The following is a 26,596-nucleotide window of genomic DNA, read 5'->3' on the forward strand; positions in this document are numbered from 1 at the left end:
AAAGACAGAAAACTAGTTTTTAAACTATCAATTTTTGATGAGCAAATCCTTTTTAAGAGCTTGGAGATCTATGACAAGATTCAATGCTTTCTGAATGGTGGTGTTGGAGAAGACTCTTGAGGGTCCCTTGGACTGCAAGAAAATCCAACCAGACAATCATAAAGGAAATCAGTTCTGAATATTCATTGGAAGGACTGATGCTGAAGCTGAAACTCCAATACTTTGGCCACCTGATGAGAAGAACCAACTCACTGGAAAAGACCCTGATGCTGGGAAAGATTGAAGGCGGGAGGAGAAGGGGACAACAGAAGATGAGATGGTTGGATGGCATCACCAACTCGATGGACATGAGTTTGAGTAGATTCTGGGAGTTGGTGATGGACAGGGAAGCCTGGCATGCTACAGTCCATGGGGTCACAAAGAGGTGGACATGACTGAGCAACTGAACTGAACTGAGATCTATGATCTTCTAGCTTAAAAGTGACATCATTATAGCCCAATCAAAAGGATTTCAGATGCCTGTAGTTTAGGTTGGTCTGATAATTTATTACATAGTTTTCCTTAGTGAGGGAAACAGTACATGTGGCAAAAATTTGTTTTTTTTCCCTTTGTGATTTTGACTGCCGGAAGTTCCAATAGGCAAAATAGAGGGCAGGAGGGAAGAGGACTAAATCTGTGACAGATGGAATGATGTAGAAATGATGTGCTGTGGAGAGACTTGTGCTGATGTACTGGATATTCAAATCACTCGATTGATGCTAATCCAAGTCTCTTTAAGGTCCAATATGTAGGAGGCAATAGAATATTTAACAAAATTATCCTTTGCTTTCAGATTTGTTTTGTCTATATTTTCATGTTTTCCTGAGATCTGGGCAGTAGGCCAGTCAAGAAAATAAAGGGAACATGTAAGCTCTGTTTCTATTTTGTGATGGCTTACTTTGTTTTAAATGATGAAGGAATAAAGTGGAGAGTCAAGATCCAATTTCTAGTCCCAATACTCTTCATGAATTAAAAATTGGCATAAAATAAAAGGAAATTTCCCATCTTAACCTTTCGAGTTTGCTTCCCAATCAGTAGAATAGTGTCTGTCTGATCAATAGGTAGTGGCTGCTTGAAGTACCACGTGAAAAAATGATTCAGGGGCCACATGTAGCACAGTCTGAATGAGTGACTTGATAGATGAATATGCTCTATCACACTCACCAGTTGTTTGAAAAGGGAAAGGGAAAAAAGAAGCACACACATTGTATACTGGTTATTCAAAATGCACTTTTTATTCACTTTAACACAGATGATTTTTTTTACAGTTGAAACAAAATATCTGATACACAATTTCCAGTTTTTAGCAGCACCGGCAACAAGAGGACTGTGGAATACCTCAGGGTACAACTGAGCTGGCTGAGGCAGGCACAAATTAACCTGAAATTCATCAATCCACTGAAGATATATGAAAACTGAGGCCCCCTGAATGTTAGCTTAATACATGAAAATAAATTAATAGATATTCTGTATGATGTTTTAATGGACCATTGAAAAACAGTATAGTTCCAATTAGAAACATCTTGTTCCAAAAAATCCAGTGTTCATGAAAAAAACACCTACTGAAAATATTGCACTGCACATTCTAGAGTATACAATTTTCTATATGCACAGTTCCTGATACTCATAGATATCAGCCTTTGGTGTTTTTTCTTTTAATCTTAACCAAACTCTATGTCAGCACCCCACTGAGTGTTACTTACCAAAATGCCGCCACTTTCTGTCACTTAATATTAAGTGTTTTTGTTAGTATATTATGTAGTGATTTGGTAGAAAAAAACCGGTATGCTTAAGAGAAAAGGGGCTTCAACTGACCTGCCAATAAAATTAACACTTGTCTTGGATGGACAGGAGGCCTATGAATGGTATACCCAAGTAATCTTTTTTTTTTTTTTTGCTTAAATGATCACGTGCCATTCTCATAGTGACAAGTACTTCTGTGAGTGGATGGAGGTCTTTATGAAGGCCTGAGATCTACAAATAGAAACTATTATAAGCTGAGTGCAAGTAGAAAGAGAAGGCCCCAGGTCTCATGCACTTAAAAACAATTAGCAATTAACAGTTCTGACACAGATTTTCACTCTAACATGATTGTAGCAAAATGATCATAGTACTTGGAAACCAGTGTGGCTGGCTATAGGCATAGGCAGGATAGGGACCAATACTTAAGAGCTGTGGGGTCCCAGTTCTGGCTTCGACTTCTGGCATCAAAGTTAGTTGGACAATGGGGTCAGGACCATATTTAAATTGGAAATATTGGGTATGACTGGATTAAAATATCATCTTTCACTTAATGTTGCCAAAAAGTCCCAGAGCTCTTAAAGTACATAAGGTCCCACTTGTAAGGCTGATTCCATATGTGGCTACATTGGAGAGTTCTAGGCTATATTCCTGTGAAAGCTCCTGCCCCCTTCCTGACCTAGGTCTTTTTTACAGTCATTTGTAACTGTCCCTCATTACCTTGGGTCACTATTTTATTATTGATGTTGTAAAAGTACAGATTAAAAGCTATGCAGGACAAATAAATCAACTGACAAGAACTAGACTGCATATTCATAATAAAGTATATAGCTGGCAGTCACGGTAATCAAACTTTGATAAACTGTTTTTGTATTTTAATATGGTATCTTCAGGATGTTTATATTTGACATGTAATGACTACTTGGAGTTCAATAATTTTTCCTGCCACAGTGCAAAAGCAAAAGAAAGAGCTATGTAGTTGCTGTTAAAGGCTGATCCCAGAATAGTTTGAGAAATTTTAAAGACCCTTTCCATAGTCATAGCTGTTATCTTAAGATATATCTAACTATAACATGGCACTTAAACATAGCTTGTAGCTCATAGATTCCTAGAACTTAGAGCTGAAAAGGACCTTAAACCAAACATCTAGCCAGTATAGAAATTCTTTTTATGGTATTTTAACAGATGGTCATCTAGCATCTTGAATATTTTCACTGGAAGAGGGTTCACTATTAAAGCAGACCATTCCACTGCTGGACAACTCTAATTATGAGTTCATGCTAATGCTGGGTTAAAGCATGTTCTCTTGTTACTTTCAACATCCTAGTTTGGCCAGCTGAACATACAGTACAACATACAATAAATCAGTTCCTTCTTCTACAATAAATATTTGAGTTAAGGAACCTTATGAGAAAAGCCCAGTATCCTCCAATCTATTCTGAAGGCTTCTCTGAGAGCATAGTATGGTAGACCAAAGGACCATCACAATTATGAGCAGAGTGCACTGGATTAAAAGCCATATACTAAGCAGCATTGCTAGATAAGAGGTTGTCAGAGAAGCAACACCCCTGTGCAGCAAAAGTAGACTTACGAAGTAAAATCATACCAACCATTTATTTGCAAGAGTGCTTGGCATAATGAAGCATAATCCATTCACTAGGACCCTGTTACTTCAAATACAATGAGTATAATAAATTTCCAGAGTCATTAGTGTATCTCTTACTGAGATGGAATTTTTTTAAAGCTCAGAAGGGAGCAAACCATACACAAGTGTTTAAACAAGGCAGTGTACATCATTCATTATACTTAGCACTCCTAATCTTTACAACCTCTTTATAATTCAAGCTTAGGACATCCAAGTTTGCATTATTATCTTTATTGTAGTACATCTCAGAGCCTTATTTTTCTCCCCTTTGGCAGACATGTCAGAAACTGCTTGGTAAGAGTCAATGGTGACATTTGTTAGTTGATTAATGAAACGCTTTAAGGGATAGCTGTAGCTCTTTAACTCCCTCATGCGGCTGGGTTCTAAGATTAAACTGTGATTTGAAAAATATTTAAATCTCTCAGGACTAAAGTTTTCTGAAATGTCCTGATACACACAAGAAGGAAATAGCAGAAATTACACAAAATACAATTGGCTTGATAAAGCTTTTTTTTCTTTAAATTGCTCTACAACTTCAACTTGAAAGGCTCTGGTTCACATCAGAAACTTATCTCTCATCCTTTTGTATATGTGTGCACTAATAGAGGGGTACAGTGATTCTCACACTACTGACTGATCAATTTGGGGCACATTTTTAAAAGGCTTCCTACTTTTAACAGCATGAAGATCCTGCTTTGGAACCACTGTTCAAGTCAATAGTGTGACCTAACATGCAATGCTCCAGTTGTTCCTCTACAGCCAACACCTGCCTGACAGCTTCTTCAAAGGCCACTGTCACATTAGTATCATCTTTGGCACTTGTTTCTAGATAAGGGTAATCTCCATTCTCCATGCACCAGGACTGCGCCTCCTCAGTAGTCACTTGCCTATCCTCTTTGTCTACTTTGTTCCCCAGAACTACAAAGGGGAAGTGCTCAGGGTCTTTCACATCTGCGTAGTAGATGAATTCTTTCTGCCAATTACCCAGGTTCTCAAAGCTCTGCCGGTCATCCACGCTGAAGGTCAAGAGGCAGCAGTCTGCTCCCCTGTAGAAGGGTGTCCTAAGGCTCTTGAAACGTTCCTGCCCTGCAGTGTCCCAGATCTGGAGAGTTACAAAACGTCCATCTACCTCCAAATCTCGATTTAAGAACTCTACCCCTATGGTGTGAAAAGCCTGGGAGTCAAATTTATTGGTTACATAACGGTTCATGAGTGAACTTTTCCCAACTCCACCGTCACCCAAGAGAATGACCTTTAAGAGCAGGGATTTCCCACTCATTGTTGCAGCACCAGATGGAGAAGAGTTTATAACCAAGAGATCCTGAAAATAAAAGAAAAAGTAGGAGGGAAAACAGTTAAACCTGAAACTGAAATTAACTTCATAGTAAACCAACTTCTACTGAATTATGAGGCCTTCTTATTTACCTTCTCTCTATTTCATGTTCATTAAATGATATAGCAGAAGGAATAAAATTCTTTTTTGCATAAGGGAGAAAATAGGTCTTGTTTTTCTGAAGTCTCTTGCCTGTGCCAGGAAAAATGGCTGAATGCCATGGATAAATGGACTAGCAGATGGTGGTATAATCTGGTTCAGTTCTGACCCTATTCTACAGGAGAAAGCCTAGAACAGGAATGCTACTCAAATGTGTGACATCTTAGCTTCTGGTTTGGACAATTCCAAACAAGAGGCAAAGAGTATGAAATTGATTAGAGGGGTCTGAAGTCTGTTCCTGATGGACCCAAGAACAACTGAGGAGAGAAAGCTGTGTAGGCTGGAATCTTGAGTTTGTTAGCAGAGGTTTTGGTTAGGATTACATTGGACCCCAGAACTTGAGAAAGAGAAAAAGATTAGCTTTCTTCAGGCATTTGCCCCATTATATTAATACTTGCATTGTTATGGATACCCTTACAAGTAAAGGATCTTTCATAATCTTTTCTTCATGGAACAATGGCACTCAAATTGATGATTGTTGACTGGTATTATTATAAACAGCTATCATTAAGGAAGAGAATCTTGGATAGCTTATTAAATTCTGGATTTAGGTTCTAATTCCATAATGACACCAATGAAAATATACTGTAAACTCTAAAGAGCTAATGATTATACAGTATCTTTATTGTTACCTCCACATGTCTATACATGGACTATCTAGAACACATCTTAAAAAGATCAAATGTTTACTGAACAACTACCTTGTACTAGAGTCTGTTAGGTTCTTTCAAATTAGGTCCATTGTGGAAACTCAACAATGACGATGTTTATTGGGTGTTATTTATAAAAATGACCCAAATAGATGAAAACTAATCACTCATCAAAAGAGCACTTGTTATATCTCACATTTACACTTAGGTGATGATAATACTGCGTATATATACCGCATATAGAATTTATAGTGACAAATAAAATAATTAGCATACAAAAAATTTTAAAACAACACTAAGAAAGAGCACATGCAAAAGAGCACACACATTTGAAATGTAGCTTGAAAACCTCAGTAGTCCTTAGAGTTACATTGTTGTGTAGATGTACTATGTATTTTTCTAAATATTCATTTTAAGAGATCCAATAAAAACATATAAAACAGATACCTACCCAATTGAGAATAAAATGTAAACCTACCCAGTTGGGTCTTTGTCACAATTTTAGTCTTTTTCTTGTTGTTATATTCTCTCTTTTTATGATTCTAAAAAACAGATTGGGAAATATAATTTTTAAAAATTTATTTAAAAATAAAGTTCAGTTCAGTTTAGTTCAGTCGCTCAGTTGTGTCCGACTCTTTGTGACCCCATGAATCGCAGCACACCAGGCCTCCCTGTCCATCACCAACTCCTGGAGTCTACCCAAACCCATGCCCATCAAGTCAGTGATGCCATCCAGCCATCTCATCCTCTGTCGTCCCCTTCTCCTCCTGCCCCCAATCCCTCCCAGCATCAGGGTCTTTTCCAATGAGTCAACTCTTCCCATGAGGTGGCCAAAGTATTGGAGTTTCAGCTTCAGCATCAGTCCTTCCAATTGAACACCCAGGACTGATCTCCTTTAGGATGGACTGGTTGGATCTCCTTGCAGTCCAAGGGACTCTCAAGAGTCTTCTCCAACATAAAAATAAAGTTAAGGCTATCTATATAGAAATACACTCAAGTCAGGAAAAAGACCAATCTCAATTTACCTACAGAGGATGCTTTTCACAAATATACCTAAGAGTTCAAATGGCTAAAAATGTTTATCATGGACAAAATAATTTTACTGGATGAACATTAACTCTGTCCTAACTTGAATGTACTTTATATGGACTGCAAGGAGATCAAACCATTCAATCCTAAAGGAAATCAATCCTGAATATTCATTGGAAGGACTGATGCTGAAGCTCCAATGCTTTGGCCACCTGAATCGAAGAGCCGACTCATTAGAAAAGACCTTGATGCTGGGAAAGATTGAAGGCAGGAGGAGAAGGGGACAACAGAGGACAAGATAGTTGGATGGCATCATCGACTCAATGGACATGAGTTTGAGCAAGGCCCTGGGAGATGGTGAAGGACAGGGAAGCCTGGCGTGCTGCAGTCCATGGGGTCACAAGAGTCGGACATGATTGAGTGACTGAACAACAACAAAAAAATGTTTTACATTGTCTCTCTATTGAGCTCTCTATTCAAAGTAAAAGTAAATTAAAGAAAGTAGATGATATTAAGGAAAGGGAAAGCACAGAGGAGTTTAAGATATGTTGAAATTCTAAGTCAGACATGAAACTCCTTCCCTTTCTACCTACCAATGATCTCCAAGAAAGTTATTAATGTATTCATCAATCTGCCTGGAGGGTGTCTCTGCAATTGATTCCACAAGATCAGAAAGGAAAAAAATATGTTTGGGGACTCCTTGTTTACCATTATGTAGTCTTGGCTAATTTACTCAATTTTGGTCATCTGTCTTAAACACAGGTTTTAGCATTTAACTGGCTTTATTAAATTCAAATACAACTTCATTTAAAATTATAATTAATTATGGCAAACATCTTATTTCAGCTACATCAAGAGTACTGATCTAAAAAGAAAAAAACAGTTCCTAGTTTGTTGAGTGTTCTAACTGAGGAATTAAGAAGTTTTTAAGAAATCTCCACAGATTAGCAATCTTATGTTAATTTTTATATTGGTCTGTAGGATAACTTTACAGAGCAGAACTCTGGAACTCTCACTTGAAGGAAGTACTTAGGCACAATACTGACAGTATAAGGGGCCCATGCCAAGTGAGCGTCCTTAAGTTCCTAGCAAACAGGTGTTCACATCATTAAACAACTCACTAACTCTACTTTCCCAGCTGCTGCAGATAAACTCAAATGACGGGTCAAGGACCGAGTGAATATGGAAACCAAATACTCAGTTCCAGGAATAATGAGAAGTATTAATAACTATCTGAGATAGTGCTACAGTTGCTTGTGCATCCCCTATTTGGCTGTGTGCACACATAACTTCTGGGTGCATAGGCTCTACAGCAGGGAAGAGCAATGTGGTTCAGTGTCAAGTGCACTGGGCTGGCAGCAATCAGGACACAAGAGTCTTCATCACTACTTTCCTACTCATTTATTTTATGAACTTGGGCAGGTCACTTAATCTTGCTGTGTTTCTTCCTATATAAAAATAGAGCTCATAATACCTACCCTACTTAACTCACAGGATTTGGGAGGAAATGAATAACTTAAGAAATTTGCAAAGATTTGTAAGCATTTATTGAAATTTTTGGCTTGAGGTTTTTGTTCCTCTTGCTCTTCACCTCCTTTCATTCATTCACCGGTGGGGGCCTTGAGACTCCATATTAACTCTTCTCAGAAAGGGCCTACCAGTGGGAGGATAACACTTCTTCCTTTTCTCTTTCTTCCATATCTGAGAATGTCCTGTTCCCCAAAAGTTTGGATTATCTGCATATACCACAGAATATTAGCACTGGAGGGACCTTACGGGTCTTCTGGCCCAATACTGCAACTGATGCTTGAGAAAACATTTGAATGCCTGTTGTGTGCTCTGTTCTTACTAAGGTGATCCTCCATTTTCCTCTGTTGTCTCCAAATCCCCTTTGTTTGCTGGAGGTAAAAATGGATACAGTTTAGGCTTGTCTCTTTGCCTTCAGTCACTAGATCCTGCTCATTTTTCTTTGTGATATCCTTTTTCAGTCTTTTACTACTATCCTCATTTTGGTCCACATCTCTTTGTATCTAATCTATTGTGAAAGCTTCTTAGCTTCTTAGCTCTTGCCTCCCTGCCTCTAGTTTCTCCTTACCTAATCCATATACTTTGCAAAGCTTCCATCACTTGAGCACCCACTGGGTGTAGACCCTGTTGGAAATCAAACATGTTTGAGGCAAGGTCTTACCCTCAAGGAGTTTATAATTTGACATGTAAGCTTCAGACCTCCTAGTTGACAGTTGAAATAATATTATACTGTCTTATATTGTTAAAAAATATTTTTTTTTCATGCACAACCAAATTCTAAATTTCTGGATCCTAGGGCCCTTGTTTGTATATGTCTTTGAAGTCCCTTTATGTGGCAGCAGAGGGATAATTGATAAGTATTTGTTTATTATTTAGGTAAATACCCAGAACTAATGCCTCTGAATTGATGCAAAGATACAATAGATTCACAGTTCTGTAAGACATCCAAATATTATTAGTTATAAGGTGACTAAAGAGCAGAAGTCATGGGCTTACCTGGATCGCTTTCTAGATAGACGGGACTTAACAGGAATTCCACCTGTTGAAAGTCAGCGGAAATGCTCCAGTTTTCCTCCCTTTCCCCTCACATTTCAAATATACAAATTTCTCAATTTTCAACAAAAACAAGAGCAGAATAATCATCCCCACTTTATGTTTCCAGTGGGTGCTAGCATCATCATCATCATTTGAGTATGATACTCTTTAGGACATACTTTAAAAGAACTAGCACAGTATAAAAGTAAATCAAATGATTTTTTTTCTTCAGGATATGCCACATTTATATCAAATCTTAAAAGAGGGTAGCATTAAGTAGGCAAGGAAATTCTTGGATAACCCTGAGTGCATTTAGTAGGAAAGTCAAATCCCTTATACATCCCTTAAGTGTCCCTTATTAGTTTAGGATTTGGACTAAAATGTTTATTCTAATTTTGGCCCTATTCAGAGAAAGATCTGCCTTTAAATGACTCAGACATCCCAGAGATACCATTCCCCTTTCCTACTTCACTCCCCAAAACAGATTAACAAATATTTCTAAGGATAGTTTATTCACTTTTTTTCACCCCAAATAGGGTCTCGGTCTTGGACAGTAAGGTGAATTAGGAATTGACATAAGTGATACTCCCTAGCTTTCTTTGTTCTCCCACACTTTTGTTACCTTCTGAACCTGTTGTACCTGCACCCACATAGGCTTACTAAAATTATTGTATTTAGTTGAGGATGCTTGGGGGTGGAGATGGAGGTGCATGAGGAGGCAGTACAATGGTAAGAAAGAGGTTGAACCTTTGAAAATAGTACATTTCAGTGTGATGATGGAGAGAAAAACAGAAAAGTAAATTGGAAACATCAGTTCGGCTGCCATGAGTAGGAAGATGCTCAGATCCATAATGCAGATTGTTTGGGAGCAAGTTTTGAGAGAGATGTGTACAGCAGGGCTGAGGGTAGCGGGAAGAGAAGCCGAGGAGGGCTAGGCAGTGGGTGAGAGTGGCTCTGGTATCAATCTGCACCAGGGGGAGGAGCCATAGTTAGAGCTGCGGGGAATGCCCACCTTATGGTGACACATCGGTTGAGACTATTCAACTCACTGTGGATTCCTGGCACAATATTTGGAAATACTACACTGGCGAATTGAGTGGGGCTTTCCTTAATCTACATAAAAATCAATGCAAATAGGAACTGACTGGATCTTTGAGACCCTCTACTTGAAATGGTGTAGACTGTTTCCAATACAACCTGATGCTTGGGGTTGGGAATGGGGGATGGTTCCGAAGCAGGGAAGCCCTCTGACTCACTGGATTCATTTTGCAGAGCTAAACAAGTTATCACCTACATCCATACTCTGAGTCCAAATGCTACAGCTGTCATTGCCACTGAAATGCTATTTTTATACTTATGCCCATATTTATATCTTACATGCAACTAGAAGGGTCCAAGGTGGAATCTCACCTCTAACCTCTCCTCACAACGACGGCTCTGGGGCTATGAGCCTGAAGGCAAACTAGAAAGCAATTTGGCACTGTCCCCAGGCCACTTCTTCCTGAGTAGACAGCCTGGAGAAGAATAGGCAAGGTTTGGGTGACATTAAGTGAGCAGGATACAGGGAAAAGAAGCTTCCTTAGGAGGCTGGGAATGCTGGCATCTCCGTGATAGGAGTCTTGTTAGCATCGGAGACCCAGAAAGTGAAGATATCATGCATAGTTCCATCTACCTCGGACCCAGGTCATCTCACTTTACCCCTAGCTCTGAGAACCCACGGCTGTGGCGCATGCGCACTGAGCCACACCCGCTCCCCACGGAGCCCTGCGCCTCTGCCTGGCTTTGGCAGCTGCTCTGGATTACTCAGCAACGCCCCCCTCCACCATCACCTACCCCCGCCCCTGCAACTCCGACGCACGCGGTGCCCAGGCCCCTTTCACAAGATGCAAGTGCCCCCGGGTATCACCCAAACCTCCCTCCTCCCTCTGCCCCTGGGGGCCCCATCTCCCCGCCTCCCGGGTCCTCCAGCCGCTCAACCCCTCTCGCTGGCCCCTCGCCGGCATCTTACCCAACACAATGGGAGCGAGGCGGGAGAGGGCCGTGGGGGCCAGGCCGGTGAGCCCTCCGTGCCGGCAATCCGGTTCCGCGGCGACACCGTCACCGCTCCTGCCGCCTCCTCGTCCTCAACGGGGTGGCAAGTGCAGCTTGGACCTCGGTAGCCTGACAGCTGCCGCTCGCGCCCGCCGCTGCCGCCGCGCAGCGTCTCGCGCTCGCGCCCGCCAGAGGAGGGGGCGGGGCCCGCGCCGCCTCCCATCGCCCTTTTCCCGACGCGGAGGACCCGGGGTAGCCGCCTCCCGCCCTCGCGGGTAGGCAGCACTCTCTGGCTCGCTCACACTTCTTTCAGGCTCAGTGGCCAACCCTGGTTTCCTTTGTCCTCCTCCCCTCCCCTCGCAGATCAGTAGGCACAGGTACAATGGATCCACAAACATTGCTCTCCCAATTAGCTCCTCCGTAGCCGCAGTCCCATTTCTGGCAATTACCTTCGACCTACTGCACAACTTAGCGACTAAACCATCACCTACCTCATTTACCCTACCTTCAAACCCGCTGCTTTTCTCAAGATGATAGCACATACACTTAATTATTCTTGTTTAAAATAATTCAGGGAAATACATGATCACGACACATTACTAGGCCCTGTAGCTGGCTAATTCTCATGAAATTCTCAAGGCAATCCGAGAGGAAAGGTTCTCATCTGTAGCTCAGGCATAGAAAGCACACTGCCCTTTACCTTTACAGGTTACCATTCTGGAGGGCCACCCTGAGAGCATTACCTGAGGTTCCCAGAAACGTTACTGGGGTAGAATGAAATGTTCCAGTTGGGCCTATACACCCACCCAACCACTTCTTTTTGTCTCCTGTGCCCCTCTGGTGTTGTGATGTACTGTGCTTTGTCCCTTAGTCGTGTCCGACTCCTTGCGACTCCATGGACTATAGCCCGCCAGGCTCTTCTGTCCATGAGGATTCTTCAGGCAGGAATACTGGAGTGAGTTGCCATGCCCTCCTCCAGGGGATCTTCCTGACTCAGGGATCCAACCCAGGTCTCCTGCATTGCAGGCGGATTCTTTATTGACTGAGCCACCAGGGATGCCCGTGCCCCTCTGGTACCTCCAACTAATCTGTGATTTTTTTTTCACCTGAAATCAAAGGAAGATGGAGCTTCTGGGGTCATTTAGCCTGCATTCCATCTTTGTCAAGCAGATTCATCTCTGAAGCTTCCCCGTTGCCTGATAATCTGTCCCTAATGTGGCACTACGCCTCATGCTCCATGTGCTCCCTCAGGGCCTTCAGGCATCCTCCCTCTAAGAAGGCCACACTCTCTCTACCTCTTCCCAAGTTAACCACTCAATCAAGCCCATAGGTCCCAGCTTAAATATAACTTCCTCAGGGTAGCCTTTCTCAATCCCAGAGTAGGGAAAGTGCTCCAATTTATTCTCTTGTAGTCTTCTGTATGGCCTGCTGTACTTTTCTTTGTAATACTTTGCAGTTTATGATGAGACATTTTTTTAATTTAAAAATTTTAATTGGCATATAGTTGATATACAATATTATATAAGTTACAGGTGTACAACATAATGATTCACAATTTTATACTCCATTTATAGTCATTATAAAATATTGGCTATATTCCCATGTTGTACAATATATTCTTGTAGCTTATTTTATACATAATAGTTGCATCTCTTAGTCCCTTACCCCTATCTTGCCGCTTCCCCCTTCCCTCTCCCCACTGGTAACCAATAGTATGTTCTCTTTATCTGTGTGTCTGTTTCTTTTATTATATTCACTGGTTTTATTTTTTATATTCCACATATAAGTGATGTCATACAAGTATTTGTTTTCTCTGTCTGACATTTCACTTAGCATAATACCCTCCAAGTCCATCCATGTGTGGGTGCTCAGTTGCTTCAGTCATGTCCTACTCTTTGCAAACCTATGGACTGTAGCCCACCAGGTTCCTTGGTCCATGGGATTTTCCAGGCAAGAATACTAGACTTGGTTGTCATGCCCTTCTCCAAGGGTGCATGCATCTTTTCAAATTAGTGTTTTCATTTTTTTCGGATAAAGTGGAATTGCTGGGTCATATGATAGTTCTATTTTTAGTTTTTTGAGAAACCTCCATACTGTTTTTCACAGTGGCTGCACCAATTTACATTCCCACCAACAGTGTATGAGGGTTCCCTTTTCTCCACATCTTTGCCAACATTTGTTATTTGTGTTCTTTTTAATGATAGCCATTCTGACAGGTGTGAGGTGATATCTCATTGTGGTTTTGATTTGTATTTCTTTGATAATTAATGATGTTGAGCACCTTTTCATGTGCTTGTTGGTCACCTGAGTGTCCTCTTTGGAAAAATGTTTATTCAGGTCTTCTGGCCATTTTTAAATTGGGAAGTTTGTGAATTTTTTATGTTGAGTTGTATGAGCTGTTTATATATTTTGGATATTAACCCCTTATCAGTCATATCATTTGCAAATATTTTCTCCCATTCAGTAGTTTGTCTTTATGAGGAGATATTTAAGTGTATAATTATTTGTTTGATACCTGCCTTCTTCCACTGGGATTCCCTTGTAGCTCAGTCGGTAAAGAATCTGCCTGCAGTGCAGGAGACCCAGGTTTGATCCCTGGGTTGGGAAGATCCCCTGGAGAAGGAAATGGCAACCCACTCCAGTATCCTTGCCTGGAAAATCTCATGGACAGAGGAGCCTGGTGGCTGCAGTCCATGGGGTCGCAAAGAGTTGGGCACGACTGAGCGACTAACACGTACTTCCTCCACTAAACTATACTGCATTATAAAGTCAAGAACTGTGAATGTGTAGATTCACCAGCATATCCACAAAGCCTAGGGCAATGCTTGTTACACAGGACATGCTCAGAAAATATTTGCTGAATATGAATGTTGTTTCATCAATAGTTATTGTTAAAAAGAAAATGAATGTATCTAACTGAATTCCTTGTGCTCCTATGTAAATCACTTCTGCTTCCTATACACACTGAAACACTCTTCTGTTGAAGAAGTGCTCATAGTCCTTTAAAGCAATTGCTTTACTCACACATTCTTATCTGTAATATTAATGAAAGAGAACTTTTCAGCATGGGCCCCAATATATGTATATGTATTTATAGATTTTATACTTGTACTACTGTGCATATCTACTTTATATATTCATTATAATACATATACATTGAAAATATTCCAACACAGAAAATTGAAAAGCATAACAAAAACTTGTTAGTGTTCCAATGCTTTCTTTCTGCACTGTATTGAACTGTTTGGTGAACTGCTCAAAATAGCAGTCCTTCATATTTGAGCAGAGAAGGTGATATCTCTCTCTGTGGGAGAAGGCAAGGGTGGGATGATCTGAGAGCACAGCATCGAAACATGTATATTATCAAGTGTGAAACAGACTGCCAGTCCAGGTTGGATGCATGAGACGAGTGTTTGGGGCTGGTGCACTGGGATGACCCAGAGGGATGGGATGGGGAGGGAGGTGGGAGGGGGGTTCAGGATGGGGAACACATGTAAATCCATGGCTGATTCGTGTCAATGTCAATGGAGATATCTTCTCCAGTACTCTTGCCTGGAAAATCCCATGGATGGAGGAGCCTGGTAGGCTGCAGTCCATGGGGTCGCTAAGAGTCGGACATGACTGAGTGACTTCACTTTCACTTTTCACTTTCATGCATTGGAGAAGGAAATGGCAACCCACTCCAGTGTTCTTGCCTGGAGAATCCCAGGGATGGGGGAGCCTGGTGGGCTGCCGTCTATGGGGTCGCACAGAGTCGGACATGACTGAAGTGACTTAGCAGCAGCAGCAGCAGCAGCATATTTGAGTCTCTCATCCTTATGGGAATCTAGTTTATCTTTGTTCTTTCCTCACAGATGCTATTTTCCAACAGTTTGATTATCTCTGAAAATCAACCCCCCCCAACCTATTTGCAAGTTTTACGGGCCTTTTAATTTCTAGACTTGGACACCCAGTTCTGTAGTCAGGAGCTCATAACTGCTGAAGACATTACATATTTGCAGAATGTTGGAATCCTTAGAGGGTAATTAATTAATCCTTAGGGTTAAGCAAAATTCTATGTTAACCCAAAGTTTCCTAAACAAATCTGATATTAAAAGAGTCTCTAGAGATTATTTCAAAAGCAACTACCATCCACATAGACTAGAAGAAACATGATTAACACTAATCATGAGGGAACAGCACAAAGCAGATAGCTCAAAGTTTCAAAGTTCCAGCTGTGGGTTTTGGGACTCTCAGACTGGACTATTCCAAATGATCCATCATTGAGATCTGCCAAACTATGCCCTCCATCAGTGATACTTCCATGCATAATGAAATAATATAATCCTATCTTTGTAGCATAGTGACACACACACCCACACACACACAACTTTTCTATCAAAACTACAATCATACTGTAGTCGGTAGATTGAAGACTAAAGAAAAATTGTCTCTAAATACTGAAGAAAAGGTTACCTTTGGAGAGTGACACACATATGCAAAAATCAGCATTTAGTGTATGAAATCTATTTCATCCAAAAGCACCCAATCCTGATTTGGTTTTAAATACATTGATATGGGCTTAAAGAAGACATAATTTGAATGTGATTAGTGTAAAAGAAGAGACTGATGTTGTGTTCATAAAGTGCTTATGAACAAAAGAGTTTAATGAAGGGATCAAATCATACTATTTCTCTTCCTGGAGAGTCACAATGCATATTAGAACACTAAAGGCTGTTGAAATCTTGCAATGAAGAAAGCATTTTTTCCCCCAATTATTTTTATTAGTTGGAGGCTAATTACTTTACAATATTGTAGTGGTTTTTGCCATACATTGACATGAATCAGCCATGGATTTACATGCGTTCCCCATCCTGAACCCCCCTCCCACCTCCCTCCCCATCCCATCCCTCTGGGTCATCCCAGTGCACCAGCCCCAAGCACTTGTCTCATGCATCCAACCTGGACTGGCGGTCTGTTTCACACTTGATAGTATACATGTTTCGATGCTGTTCTCTCAGATCATCCCACCCTTGCCTTCTCCCACAGAGTCCAAAAGTCTGTTCCATACATCTCTGTCTCTTTTTCTGTCTTGCATATAGGGCTATCATTACCATCTTTCTAAATTCCATATATATGCGTTATTGGTGTTTTTCTTTCTGGCTTACTTCACTCTGTATAATGGGCCCCAGTTTCATCCACTCATTAGAACTGATTCAAATGAATTCTTTTTAATGGCTGAGTAATATTCCATTGTGTATATGTACCATAGCTTTCTTATCCATTCGTCTGCTTATGGGCATCTAGGTTGCTTCCATATCCTGGCTATTATAAACAGTGTTGCGATGAACATTGGGGTACACGTGTCTCTTTCAGATCTGGTTTCCTTGGTGTGTATGCCCAGGAGTGGGATTGCTGGGTCATATGGCAGTTCTATTTCCAGTTTTTTAAGGAATCTCCACACTGTTCTCCATAGTGGGTGTACTAGTTTGCATTCCCACCAACAGTGTAAGAGGGTTCCCATTTCTCCACACCCTCTCCAGCATTTATTCCTTGTAGACTTTTGGATAGCAGCCATTCTGACTGGTGTGTAATGGTACCTCATTGAAGTTTTGATTTGCATTTCTCTGATAATGAGTGATGTTGAGCATCTTTTCATGTGTTTGTTAGCCATCTGTATTTCTTCTTTGGAGAAATGTCTGTTTAGTTCTTTGGCCCATTTTTTAATTGGGTCATTTATTTTTCTGGAATTGAGCTGCAGGAGTTGCTTGTATATCTTTTAGATTAATCCTTTGTCTGTTGCTTTGTTTGCTATTATTTTCTTCCATTCTGAGGGCTGTCTTTTCACCTTGCTTATAGTTTCCTTTGTTGTGCAAAAGCTTTTAAGTTTCATTAGGTCCCATTTGTTTATTTTTGCTTTTATTTCCAATATTCTGGGAGGTGGGTCACAGAGGATCCTGCTGTGATTTATGTCAGAGATGTTTTGCCTATGTTCTCCTCTAGGAGTTTTATCATTTCTGGTCTTACATTTAGATCTTTAATCCATTTTGAGTTTATTTTTGTGTATGGTGTTAGAAAGTGTTCCAGTTTCATTCTTTTACAAGTGGTTGACCAGTTTTCCCAGCACCACTTGTTAAAGAGGTTGTCTTTGTTCCATTGTATATCCTTGTCTCCTTTGTCAAAGATAAGCTGTCCATAGGTACATGGATTTATCTTTGATCTTTCTATTTTGTTCCATTGATCTATATTTCTGTCTTTGTGCCAGTACCGTACTCTCTTGATGAGTGTGGCTTTGTAGTAGAGCCTGAAGTCAGGCAGGTTGATTCCTCCAGTTCCATTCTTCTTTCTCAAGATTGCTTTGCTATTCGAGTTTTTTTTGTATTTCCATACAAATTGTGAAATTATTTTTTCTAGTTCTGTGAAGAATACAGTTGGTAGCTTGATAGGAATTGCATTGAATCTATAGATTGCTTTGGGTAGTATACTCATTTTCACAATATTGATTCTTCCAATCCATGAACATGGTATATTTCTCCATCTATTTGTGCCCTCTTTTATTTCTTTCATCAGTGTTTTATAGTTTTCTCTATATATGGGTCTTTCATTTCTTTAGGTAGATGTACACCTAAGTATTTTATTCTTTTTGTTGCAATGGGGAATGGTATTGTTTCCTTAATTTCTCTTTCTGTTTTCTCATTGTTAGTGTATAGGAATGCAAGGGATTTCTGTGTGTTGATCTTATATCCAGCAACTTTACTATATTTGTTGGTTAGCTCTAGTAATTTTCTGGTGGAGTCTTTAGGGTTTTCTATGTAGAGGATCATGTCATCTGCAAACAGAGAGAGTTTCATTTCTTCTTTTCCTATCTGGATTCCTTTTACTTCTTTTTCTGCTCTGATTGCTGTGGCCAAAACTTCCAAAACTATTTTGAATAGTAGTGGTGAGAGTGGGCACCCTTGTCTTGTTCCTAGTTTTAGGGGAAATGCTTTCTTATTGACTCTTTTTTATTTCTTTAAGGTCCTTGTTAAACATTTCTTGCATCTTCTCAATCCTTGCCTCCAGGCTATTTATCTGTAACTCCATTTTGTTTTTAAGATTTTGGATCATTTTTATTATCATTATTCTAAATTCTTTTTCAGGTAAATTCCCTATCTCGTTCTCTTTTGTTTGGCTTGGTGGGAATTTTTCATGTTCCTTTACCTGCTAGGTATTTTTCTGCCTTTTCTTCTTGTTTAGATTACTGTGTTTGGGGTGGCCTTTCTCTATTCTGGTGGTCTGTGGTTCCTTTTTATTGTGGAGGTTTCTCCCAGTGGGTTTGATTGGATGATTGGCTTTTCAAGATTTTCTGGTTAGGGAAGCTTGCATCGGTGTTCTGATGGGTGGAGCTGGATTTCTTCTCTCTGGAGTGCACTGGAGTGTCCAGTAGTGAGTTCTGAGATGGATCTATGGGTTTGGTGTGACTTTGGGCAGCCTGTATGTTGATAATCAGGGCAATGTTCCTGCGTTGCTGGAGAATTTGCATGGTATTTCTTGCCCTGGATCTTATTGGGTCTTGGGTGGTGGTTGGTTTCAGTGTAGGTATGGAGGTTTTTGGATGATCTCTCATTACTTAATGTTCTCTATAGGCAGGAGTTCTCTGGTGTTCTCAGGTTTTGGACTTAAATCTCCTGCCTCTGAATTTCAGTCTTATTCTTCCAGTAGCCTCAAGAGTTCTCCATCCATACAGCACTGATCAAAAAGCTTCTAGGTTAATGGTGAAAAGATTTTCCACAGTGAGATACACCCAGAGAGGTTCACAGAGTTACATGAAGAAGAGGAGAGGGAGGAAAGAGATAGAGGTGAGCAGGAGGAAAAAAAGGGGGACTCAAGAGGAGAGAGACAGATCTAGGCAGTACTCTGTCCCCAAAGTGTTCTCCACAGTCCAGAACACCCACAGATATTCACAGAATTGTATTGAGAAGAGAAGGAGGAGGGAGGAAATAGAGGTGATATGGGGGAGGAAAAGGAGTGTCAAAAGGGGGAGAGAGTAATCATCACACTCCTGAGTAAAAATGGGTACTGAATATTGGATTCCTAAATGTCCAAAATTGATATTAAGTACTGAAAAGCAAAGATTAAAAATCTAGAGTAGAGGTTAGACTCTTAAAAATACAATATTAAAAAAAACCCAAAACACAAAAAATTTAAGAAATATATATGAAGTTCACTTTAAAAATAGGGTCTTTTTTTTGCAAGGTTATAGTGGGTTATGAAAATGAAAATTAAGGAGTAATAGAGGAGTATAGAGGACTTTCAAAAAATAAAAGAAAAAAATTTAAAAAGAAAAAATAATTAATTAAAAAATAATAATAGTAAAAATATATCTAGGAATTTCTCTGGAGCTGTTGCGGGCAGTGTGGGTTCAGTTCAGTTTCAGATAGTTCCTTGTTCCAGCTTATACTTCTCAATATCTATAGGCCCCTTCCAATGTAGTCGGTGTTAACTACAGGGATTTTAATCTGTTGCCCCTGTCACTTATAAAGTAGCTCACTTTGTTTATTTGACTTCTGTTTGCAGGTCTCTTCAGTGTGTAATTTCCACCCTGACACAAGGGGGGCGGAGGTGGTTTCTTGTTTAGGTTTGCTTGTTCAGTCGTGTTATGGTGAAGGAGGGGCACTGCAGACAAATATCACTGGTGTGTGTGGGGAGCACTCGCAGTGTTCCAGCCACACTGGGTTTGCCCCCGCTCATGGCATGTGTGCTTTCCCCGTCTACACTGCTCAGGCTCCAGGCTGCTCTACAGGGAGCAGGCCCTGAGTTGTGTGCACTTCCCAGGCCTAAGCTGCTCAGGTTCAGGTTTTTGGGTACTCCACAAAGGCGCAGACTCGGTTGGGCCTGCGTTTTGTGCCTTCCCCTGTCGGAGCAGCTCAGGCAGCCAGGAGCTTGACGAGCGCACTCTCCCCAGGTGCAGTGCGCCTTATCCCCTCCGTGGTCCCAGCCTCAGTTTCCAGGCGCACTGGTCCAGTTCACCTTGTGTCTCTTCTTGGGGAGCTGATCACTAGCTGTGACCCTCCTGGCAGATATCAACCATCCAGAATCTCAAGAAGTCATTGGCTAGAAACTGGAAGCCTGTTTGCAGTTTGGTAGGGGATGCCGTCTCTGGGGACGAGTTTGCCCCTTTCCCCTCCCCCCTGCCTCCTGACTCCAGTGGGGGATGGGCTGATCTGCAGGCAGCTAGCTCTTCTCTGGAATTGCTCAGTCCTTCCTTTGTTCTGCAAATGGGCCAGCAGTGCCTTTGGTTAGGGCTTTTCACAGGGTTAATTCTCTCTCTCTCTTGCTATCCCACAGTTTAAGTTGCTATCTTGCATTAGCTCCCTCAGATTGCCCTCAGGGCATTCAGGTCCAGTCCTTGCCCTAAGCAACGCTGCCCACTCCTCTCTGTTCAGCCCCCACTTGCTGGTGAGCAGGAGGAGAAAAGGGGATTCAAGAGAAGAGAGACAGATCTAGGCAGTACTCTGTTCCTAAGTGTTCTCCGCAGCCCAGAACACCCACAGAGATTCACAGAATTGGATTGAGAAGAGAAGGGGGAGGGAGGAAATAGAGGTGATCTGGGGGAGAAAAAGGAGAGTGAAAAGGGGGAGAGAGTGATCAAACCAGTAATCACACTCCTGAGTAAAAATGGGTACTGAAGGTTGGATTCTTAAATGTCCAAAATTGATATCAAATACTGAAAAACAAAGATTAAAAATCTAGAGTAGAGGTTAGACTCTTAAAAATACAATATTAAAATAAAAAAAATTTAAGAAATATATATGAAGTTTGCTTTAAAAATAGGGTCCTTTTTTTCCCCAGGTTATAGTGGGTTATAAAAATGAAAATTAAGGAGTAATAGAGGAGTAATAGAGGACTTAAAAAAAAGAAAGAGAAAAAAAATTTTTTTAATTAAAAAAAAATAATAATAGTAAAAATATATCTAGGAATTTCTCTGGAGCTGTTGCGGGCAGTGTGGGTTCGGTTCAGTTTCAGATAGCTCCTTGTTCCAGCTTACACTTCTCAATATCTATAGGCCCCTTCTGGTGTAGTCGGTGTTAACTACAGGGATTTTAATCTGTTGCACCTGTCACTTCTAAAGCGGTTCCCTTTGTTTATTTGGCTTCTGTTTGCAGGTCTCTTCAGTGTCTAATTTCTGCCCTGACACAAGGTGGCAAAGGTGGTCACTTGTTTAGGCTCACTTGTTCAGTTGTGCTGTGGGGAGGGAGGGACACTGCAGACAAATATCACTGGTGTGTGTGGGGAGTACTTGCAGTGTTCTGGACCACACTGGGTTTGCCCCCACTCATGGAGTGTGTGCTTTCCCCGTCTACACTGCTCAGGCTCCAGGTTGCTCTACAGGGAGCGGGTCCTGAGTTGCGTGCACTTCCCAGGCCTAAGCCACTCAGGTTCAGGTTTTTGGGTACTCCACAAATGCCCAGACTCGGTTGGGCCTGCGTTTTGTGCCTTCCCCGTCCGAGCAGCTCAGGCAACCAGGAGCTTGATGAGCGCACTCTCCCCAGGTGCAATGCGCCTTATTCCCTCCGCGGTCCCAGCCTCAGTTTCTGGGCACGCCGATTGGGTGCACCTTGTGTATCTTCTGGGGAGCTGATTTCTGGCTGCAACCCTCCCGGTGGATGTCAACCATCCAGAATCTCAGGAAGTCTTTGGTTAGAGACTGGAGGCCTGTTTGCAGTTTGGTAGGGGATGCCGTCTCTGGGGCCGAGTTTGCCCCTTTCCCCTCCCTCCTGCCTCCTGCCTCCAGTGGGGGATGGGCCGGTCCACAGCTGGCTAGCTCTTCTCTGGTATTCACTCAGTCCTTTGTTCTGTGAATGGCTGGGTAGTTCCTAAGTTTAGGGCTTCCCCAGGTTAATTCTCTCTCTCGCTATCCCACAGTTTAAGCAGCCATGAAGAGATACCCCACGTCCAAGGTAAGAGAAACCCACATAAGAAGGTAGGTGTTGTGAGAGGGCATCAGAGGGCAGACACACTAAAACCATAATCACAGAAAACTAGCCAACTTGATCACAGGACCACAGTCTTGTCTAACTCAATGAAACTAAGCCATGCTGTGTGGGGCCACCCAAGATGGTCGGGTCATGGTGGAGAGGTCTGACAGAATGTGGTCCACTGGAGAAGGGAATGGCAAACCACTTCAGTATTCTTGCCTTGAGAATCCCATGAACAGTATGAGAAGGCAAAATGATAGGATACTGAAAGAGAAACTCCCCAGGTCAGTAGGTGCCCAATATGCTACTGGAGATCAGTGGAGAAATAACTCCAGAAAGAATGAAGGGATGGAGCCAAAGCAAAAACAATACCCAGTTGTGGATGTGACTGGTGATAGAAGCAAGGTCCGATGCTGTAAAGAGCAATATTGCATAGGAATCTGGAATGTTAGGTCCATGAATCAAGGCAAATTGGAAGTGGTCAAACAGAAGATGGCAAGAGTGAATGTCAACATTTTAGAAATCAGCAAACTAAAATGGACTGGAATGGGTGAATTTAACTCAGATGACCATTATATAAACTACTGTGGGCAGGGATCCCTTAGAAGAAATGGAGTAGACATCATGGTCAACAAAAGTCTGAAATGCAGTACTTGGATGCAATCTCAAAAATGACAGAATGATCTCTGTTCGTTTCCAAGGCAAACCATTCAATATTACGGTAATCCAAGCCTATGCCCCAACCAGTAATGCTGAAGAAGCTGAAGTTGAATGGTTCTATGAAGACCTACAAGATCTTTTAGAACTAACACCCCCAAGAAAGTTGTCCTTTTCATTATAGGGGACTGGAATGCAAAAGTAGGAAGTCAAGAAACACCTGGAGTAACAGGCAAATTTGGCCTTGGAGTACAGAATGAAGCAGGGCAAAGGTTAATAGAGTTCTGCCAAGAGAACACACTGGTCATAGCAAACACCCTCTTCCAACAACACAAGAGAAGACTCTACACATGGACATCACCAGATGTCCAACATCAGATTGACACCGAAATCAGATTGATTATATTCTTTGCAGCCAAAGATGGAGAAGCTCTATACAGTCAGCAAAAACAAGACTGGGAGCTGACTGTGGCTCAGATCATGAACTCCTTATTGCCAAATTCAGACTTAAATTGAAGAAAGTGGAGAAAACCACTAGACCATTCAGGTATGACCTAAGTCAAATCCCTTATGACTATACAGTGGAAGTGAGAAATAGATTTAAGGGACTAGATCTGATAGACAGAGTGCCTGATGAACTATGGATGGAGGTTCGTGACATTGTACAGGAGACAGGGATCAAGACCATCCCCATGGAAAAGAAATGCAAAAAGGCAAAATGGTTGTCTGAAGAGGCCTTACAAATAGCTGTGAAAAGAAGGGAAGTGAAAAGCAAAGGAGAAAAGGAAAGATATTCCCATTTGAATGCAGAGTTCCAAAGAATAGCAAGGAGAGATAAGAAAGCCTTCCTCAGCGATCAATGCAAAGAAATAGAGGAAAACAACAGAATGGGAAAGACTAGAGATCTCTTCAAGAAAATTAGAGATACCAAGGGAACATTTCATGCAAAAATGGGCTCAAAAAGGACAGAAATGGTTGGGACATAACAGAAGCATAAGATATTAAGAAGAGGTGGCAAGAATACACAGAAGAACTGAATGTAAAAGAACTTCATGCCCCAGATAATCACAATGGTGTGATCACTCACCTAGAGCCAGACATCCTGGAATGTGAAGTCAAGTGGGCCTTAGAAAGCATCACTACAAACAAAGCTAGTGGATGTGATGGAATTCCAGTTGAGCTATTTCAAATCCTGAAAGATGATGCTGTGAAAGTGCTGCACTCAATATGCCAGCAAATTTGGAAAACTCAGCAGGGGCCACAGGACTGGAAAAGGTCCGTTTTCATTCCAATCCCTAAGAAAGCAATCCCAAAGAATGCTCAAACTACTGCACAGTTGCACTCATCTCACATGCTAGTAAAGTAATGCTCAAAATTCTCCAAGACAGGCTTCAGCAATACATGAACCGAGAACTTCCAGATGTTCAAGCTGGTTTTAGAAAAGGCAGAGGAACCAGAGATCAAATTGCCAATATCTGCTGGATCATCGAAAAAGCAAGAGAGTTTCAGAAAAACATCTACTTCTGCTTTATTGACTATGCTAAAGCCTTCGACTGTGTGGATCACAATAAACTGTGGAAAATTCTGAAGGATATGGGGATACCAGACCACCTGACCTGCCTCTTGAGAAACCTGTATGCAGGTCAGGAAGCAACAGTTAGAATCTGGACATGGAGCAACAGACTGGTTCCAAATAGGAAAAGGAGTATGTCAAGGCTGTATATTGTCACCCTGCTTATTTAACTTATATGCAGAGTACATCATGAGAAACGCTGGGCTGGAAGAAGCACAAGCTGGAATTAAGATTGCCAGGAGAAATATCAATAACCTCAGATATGCAGATGACACCATCCTTATGGCAGAAAGTGAAGAGGAACTAAAAAGCCTCTTGATGAAAGTGAAAGAGGAGAGTGAAAAAGTTGGCTTAAAGCTCAACATTCAGAAAACTAAGATCATGGCATCTGGTCCCATTACTTCATGGGAAATAGATGGGGAAACAGTGGAAACAGTGAGAGACTTTATTTTTGGGGTCTCCAAAATCACTGCAGATCGGTGACTGCAGCCATGAAAATAAGATGCTTGCTCCTTGGAAGAAAAGCTATGATCAACCTGAACAGCATATTAAAAAGCAGAGATATTACTTTGCCAGCAAAGGCCCATCTAGTCAAAGCTATGGTTTTTCCACTTGTCACGCATGGATGTGAGATTTCGACTATAAAGAAAGCTAAGTGCAGAAGAATTGATACTTTTGAACTGTGGTGTTGGAGAAGACTCTCGAGAGTCCCTTGGACTGCAAGGATTTCCAACCAGTCCATCCTAAAGGAAATCAGTCTTGAATATTCGTTGGAAGGACTGATGCTGAAACTGAAGCTCCAATACTTTGGCCACCTGATGGGAAGAACTGACTCATTTGAAAAGACCCTGATTCTGGGAAAGATTGAAGGTGGGAGGAGAAGGGGATGACAGAGGATGAGATGGTTGTGTGGCATCACTGACTCTATGGGCATGAGTTTGAGCAAGCTCCAAGAGTTGGTGATGGACAGGGAGGCCTGCCATGCTGCAGTCCATGGGGTTGCAAAGAGGCGGACACGACTGAGCAACTGAACTGTATGGGAATGGCAAACCACCCCAGTATACTTGCCATGAGAACCTCATGAACTGTATAAAAGGCCCAAAACTGCCTTATGGCCCAACAATCCCACTATCCGCGTGTACTCTGAGGAAACCATAATTTAAAAAGACATATGTACCCCATTGTTCATTGCAGCACTATTTACAAAAGCTTGGACATGGAAGCAGCCTAGCTGTCCATTGTCAGATGAATGGATAAAGAAGTTGTGGTACATATACACAATGGACTATTACTCACCTATTAAAAGGAATGTATTTGAGTAGGTTCTAATAATGTGGATGAACCTAGAGCCTATTATATAGAGTGAAGTAAGTCAGAAAGAGAAAGTCAATACTGTATATTAATGCATATGTATGTAATCTAGAAAGATAGTACTGATGAACCTATCTACAAGGCACCAATGCAGATGCAGACATTCCTATTAAAGTATGGTGACTAGACAGGAAATCAATGCAAATATGCTTTGACTACATTTGTAATGTTAACAATCATTTCTGAAAATGGTTGATCTTTTTTGTTGTGTCAAGGTTTATTATGTTTTGTTTTTGGACATTTCTCCCATTTGTCAGAGTCACAGAAAATTCTTTCTATGTATTTTAAGAGGCTAGCCTCATCTAATTTGGTTTCATTTGCAAATTGTGTGAACATGTTCTTGATTCCATAATTCAGGTAATTAATTCATCCATATATTCTGCAAATATACTTGCCTACTCTGTATCTAGCCTTGCTCTAGAATGTAGGAGTCTGGCAGTGAGCAAAAACAGTCATAACATCTGGTATCATGAATTACAATGTAGTAGATAAAAATCTAAATGCTATATGCATGTTGAAAGACATGCTGGCGGTTTCCTACAAAACTAAACATATCTTTACCATCTTACCCAGTAATTATGCTCCTTGACATTTATCCAAAGGGGTGGAAAACTTATGTCCACACAAAAACCTAAACACAGATGTTTATAGCAGCTTTATTTACAATTCCTAAGACTTAGAAGCAACCAAGATGTCCTTCAGTGCATGAATGGATAAATAAACTGTACACTTAAACAATGTAATATTATTTAGCAATAAAAAGAAATGGGCTATCAAACCATGAAAAACATGGAGGAACCTTAAATATGCATTACTATGTGAAAGTAGTCAATCTGAAAGGCTAAATACTGTATGGTTCTAACTATATGA

At 41.1% G+C, this 26,596-nt stretch overlaps 1 protein-coding gene across 8 annotated transcripts; it reads right to left on the reverse strand.

Annotated features, from left to right (window-relative positions):
- Window positions 1-1,244: 1,244 nt before the first annotated feature.
- Window positions 1,245-11,537, reverse strand: RAB9B (RAB9B, member RAS oncogene family). Of its 8 annotated transcripts, none has more exons than XM_070463036.1 (5): window positions 11,166-11,504; window positions 10,568-10,671; window positions 9,119-9,161; window positions 6,045-6,108; window positions 1,245-4,745 (listed from the first exon to the last, which is right to left on the reverse strand). In XM_070463036.1, the coding sequence occupies exon 5, from the start codon at window positions 4,701-4,703 to the stop codon at window positions 4,098-4,100; it is 606 nt and encodes a 201-aa protein (XP_070319137.1). In that variant the 5' UTR covers window positions 4,704-4,745; window positions 6,045-6,108; window positions 9,119-9,161; window positions 10,568-10,671; window positions 11,166-11,504; the 3' UTR covers window positions 1,245-4,097. The 8 variants fall into 8 exon arrangements, with proteins under 8 accessions (XP_070319137.1, XP_070319138.1, XP_070319139.1 ...); XM_070463039.1 differs by having other exon boundaries at window positions 4,711-4,745; window positions 11,166-11,537; XM_070463037.1 differs by lacking the exon at window positions 10,568-10,671.
- Between the last annotated feature and the right edge of the window lie 15,059 nt (window positions 11,538-26,596).

This window comes from Odocoileus virginianus, unplaced genomic scaffold (genome assembly GCF_023699985.2).
Source record: "Odocoileus virginianus isolate 20LAN1187 ecotype Illinois unplaced genomic scaffold, Ovbor_1.2 Unplaced_Scaffold_22, whole genome shotgun sequence".
Classification (NCBI taxonomy): domain Eukaryota; kingdom Metazoa; phylum Chordata; class Mammalia; order Artiodactyla; family Cervidae; genus Odocoileus; species Odocoileus virginianus.

Excerpts from the sequence above, each read along its gene's own strand:
- RAB9B (XM_020912236.2), bottom strand. The coding sequence starts at position 4,703 with ATGAGTGGGAAATCCCTGCTCTTAAAGGTCATTCTCTTGGGTGACGGT.